The 3656-nt window shown below is 32.1% G+C and overlaps 1 protein-coding gene across 2 annotated transcripts; it reads right to left on the bottom strand.

Moving 5' to 3' along the window:
- Positions 1-258: 258 nt before the first annotated feature.
- On the bottom strand, positions 259-3010 carry LOC143897884 (uncharacterized). Of its 2 annotated transcripts, XR_013257020.1 has the most exons (6): positions 2887-3010; positions 2551-2761; positions 1645-2487; positions 1284-1525; positions 894-1074; positions 259-777 (listed from the first exon to the last, which is right to left on the bottom strand). XR_013257020.1 is itself a non-coding variant. In XM_077406841.1 (5 exons), the coding sequence occupies exons 1-5, from the start codon at positions 2947-2949 to the stop codon at positions 952-954; spliced, it is 1482 nt and encodes a 493-aa protein (XP_077262967.1). In that variant the 5' UTR covers positions 2950-3010; the 3' UTR covers positions 259-951. The 2 variants fall into 2 exon arrangements, 1 of the variants encoding a protein (XP_077262967.1); XM_077406841.1 differs by having other exon boundaries at positions 259-1074.
- Positions 3011-3656: the final 646 nt, after the last annotated feature.

The following is a 3656-nucleotide window of genomic DNA, read 5'->3' on the forward strand; positions in this document are numbered from 1 at the left end:
TCGACGCTATCTAGATCTTAATATCGACGTCTGTAAAACATCTATTAGACATATAGTTGATACAATGAGTGCATTCGGTACTACAGTACCGCTCAGTATGCATTTTACTTTGATTAGAGTGTACTAAATAGATATACATACGATAGATGTAAAAGAATATTATTATTTTTATTTTTTGTACATAACTTTTCTCTCTCTCTCTACATATATATATATATACAGTATATACACACACATCTATACGTACATTCTATATTTAAACTTAAAATTGAATCTGACAAACTTTCTATATAATATAGTTTCTCTATAGTGCAATAAAATAAAGCGAAAAAGAAACAGCACAAATATAAAGCTTCAAAAATGGCATATAAAAGGAAATATAACGTATATGTCATATATTTAAACTTAAAATTAAATCTGACAAACTTTCTATATAATAGTTTCTCTATAGTGCAATAAAATAAAGCGAAAAAGAAACACCAATAATATAAGGCTTCAAAAATTGTATATAAAAGGAAATATAACGTATACGTTATATATTTAAACTTAAAATTGAATCTGACAAACTTTCTATATAATAGTTTCTCTATAGTGCAATAAAATAAAGCGAAAAAGAAACACCAATAATATAAGGTTTCAAAACTTGCATATAAAAGAAAATCCTAAAAAATTCTACATTTTAATCTTTTTTACGCCCAACAGCATTTCGTAGCCAACTTCTGAGTGCATTTAAAGCTTCTGATAAATCGCTGTCCGGAAATTTTAGTAGCATCACTCCTAGATTAAAAGAACAATGAAGAGAAATAAATATTCTGCGATTTTCTGAGTTACTTAATATTGTATAATAAATTGAAAACTTTGGGAGACGGAATACTTGAAAGAAGATAAAATACCTTGAAATAATTCCCAAAGTTTCAACTGTTTAAATGACCTTTTAACTCCCATAGCTTTCTAAGGATTATGACCATCAAAATTAAAATGTACAGCTAAGGAATTGGTCATCAATTGAGTCATAAGTTTTGACGTTGCAGTTTTTTCATTATTTCCCAAAACCAAACTCTTCAAATAGTAGGACTGCAAGAAAGGAACCAAAGAAAAGAAATCAGTATTTATGAAACACATTACAGAGATATAGATGACGTTCCGATATTCACTGCCAGTACTAAAAATCTAGTGTATGTGACGTAAACTATAGATTCAGTACTGGCAGTGAATATCCAGAATCCAGCCATAAAATAATAAAAATGTATCAAGTTGTATAAGCATAATAAAATATTACTTACTGCTGCTGAAAGATTTACATCGTTAGATAAAAATTTCTCAAATTCTTCAAGGCCTTTTATGTCCCTCAGAGACAAAGAGGGTAGATTTAAGGGTCTATTGATGACAGCCTGTTCCGGAAGCAGACTTCTATTTAAGTTTGTTTGGTTCATAATAACAACCTCAAGCTTACTACTGATGCCTTTTAATGTTTTTCTATTGTCTTCTAATGTTTTTTCTAATTTTATAAAACGTTCGTTAAAATCTGAAAATATGTGAACATAAAATGACATAAATTATTACAACTTGTGTGCGTGCGTGTGCGTGTGCATGTGTATGCGCGCGCGCGTTTGTGTGTATATGCAAAGAAAATACTTAACGTACCTGCTGCACTAAAAAAAATTGACAAATTACGAACAAGTGGATCTAACTTTTTTTTGGAGGAAAGTGGGCTATGCTTTTCTTGTGCGGATAGCGAAGTATCAACTTTCTCTGATGAGAAAAAAGTAGATTTTTGTGGACTTCTAGGTGAATCGTCAGATTTCCTTAAAATATTGTACACTTTTGAAGGGCTCACAATAGATGTTTCTTTTTCAGGTGTAAACTGATTTTCCGAAGCACATGATGAAGCTTGTAGAGAAACTTCAGAAGATGTAGAGTTTTTAGAGCTTTTAACCTTTTCTCTGGTCTTTGCTTTGGATAGAATCTTCTTTGGAGAACTCTTCACAAAATGTTTAGAAAAAGAGGTGCTGAGTTTAGATTGCTTTTGTGATGATGATTGTAGAACTTTTGAAGATACACTGCGTAGCATAGCATTCTTTTTCTCCTCAGCTTTTTCCATAGTTTTCTTCCTTTCACTGATGATCTTTTCAATCAATTTCTGACGATTATTTTCTGATGATATAGGTTTACCTAGATGTCTTGCAACTTTCGATTCTTTGATGTTTGAGGAATCTTCAGTAATGTTTCTTTTGCCCTTATGACTAGAAATCTTATCGACTGAGGTAGAAGCTTCAGGAACATGGATTGCTGGTGGTGATGGAATGCTTGGCTTTTTTTTCTTAACTTGATTTTCTAAGTGCTGGTCATTATCAGACTCTGATGAAGATGTGATTGGGTTTTTTTTCTTTCTTTTTCCTCTTCCCATTTCTTTTCCAGTATCAGTCTCATAGGCTGAGGCATATTCTATTATTCCTGCCAATCCTTTTCGTGCATGAAAATATGTATCTGTAGCAGAGAAATATTATTACTAAGATTTAAGTAAAAAGAATACAAAGAAAAATTGCTTACCATAATATCTTTTAACTTCCACTGTATAAAGGGACCAATTTGATTGCGCATTCACTTGAGTTCGAACTAACGTCCCTGCTGTAGAATTATCTCCTGGCCAGAGTATGCTCCCGATCAAATTTTCATCTAAATCTTGAAGCCACTTTGAGAGAGCTACTTCGTAATATTCATCTTCATCATTATCGGTAGATAAGAATTTCACGACCACAAACTGCAAAATAAAAAGGTAAAAAATCAAATTTAATAATCATGTTTTTTCATACCATAAATTGTACTTTTTGAGCAATGACAATGTTTTTAATTGTAAAATTTTCACGTTTTAAATGTTAAACATACCCTAGCTAAAAAATTGTTAAATATTATTGAAACAATGGCATTGTGTGAAGAAGCGGAACACATAAAAAAGAATTATCCTTGGAAGGCATCAACCAACACTTAGCATGAACGTTCTGCAATGGCACGACAAGCCTTTCGTCATCTATTTCTGAGACTGTAACAATGCCTAATCGAGATGATGGCAAAGGATATGTATAGAAATTGTCTATTTTCTAAAACTTGTTACAAACAAGTATCACTCTTCTCTCTTGCTCTACAATGTTCCTCAAAATATAAACATTTTCATCTCTTGTGCAGAAGCAAGAGTCCTTTATACCAGTCCGGAAAATTACACTATCAATAGAAAGATAGTGAAAATATGTCCCTGGTAATTGTTCTTCTGCATCGTCATGTCTGTAAGAAAGTTGAACAGTCTTTTCTTTAGTTTTCAATTTAATTTTTACTGTTCTGGTGTGCTCCAAATCTCGTCGTGCAGCTTGTTGTAGTGGTTTATATCCAGATTTTAGGTTACTTTTGAGTTATTTTAAACGATTTTCAAATATAAAAGAGCTGAAATTCTCCAGAGGTCCGTGTTCTGCACATTCTTGAGCCAAATGACAGAGTGAGTGAACATTATACACCACAAAACGTCTCCCATATAAATTGATACAATGCTGAATGAAAGTTCTGAGTAATTCATTAGCAAAGTCATTAAGTACATTGACATGCATAGGGCTGGAGAGGATATACAGAGCAGTCTGAAGTAAGAGATAGTTTTTGTAAACGTTTTT

Source organism: Temnothorax americanus, unplaced genomic scaffold (genome assembly GCF_048541705.1).
Source record: "Temnothorax americanus isolate GAGA-0224 unplaced genomic scaffold, ASM4854170v1 Scaffold21, whole genome shotgun sequence".
In the NCBI taxonomy this organism is placed as follows: Eukaryota; Metazoa; Arthropoda; class Insecta; order Hymenoptera; family Formicidae; genus Temnothorax; species Temnothorax americanus.

Coding starts and splice junctions, on each gene's coding strand:
- LOC143897884 (XM_077406841.1), bottom strand. CDS start 2,949: ATGTGTTCCGCTTCTTCACACAATGCCATTGTTTCAATAATATTTAAC. Junction 2,762..2,886: donor TTAACAATTTTTTAGCTAGG/GTATGTTTAACA, acceptor TTTATTTTGCAG/TTTGTGGTCGTGAAATTCTT. Junction 2,488..2,550: donor GGAAGTTAAAAGATATTATG/GTAAGCAATTTT, acceptor TCTCTGCTACAG/ATACATATTTTCATGCACGA.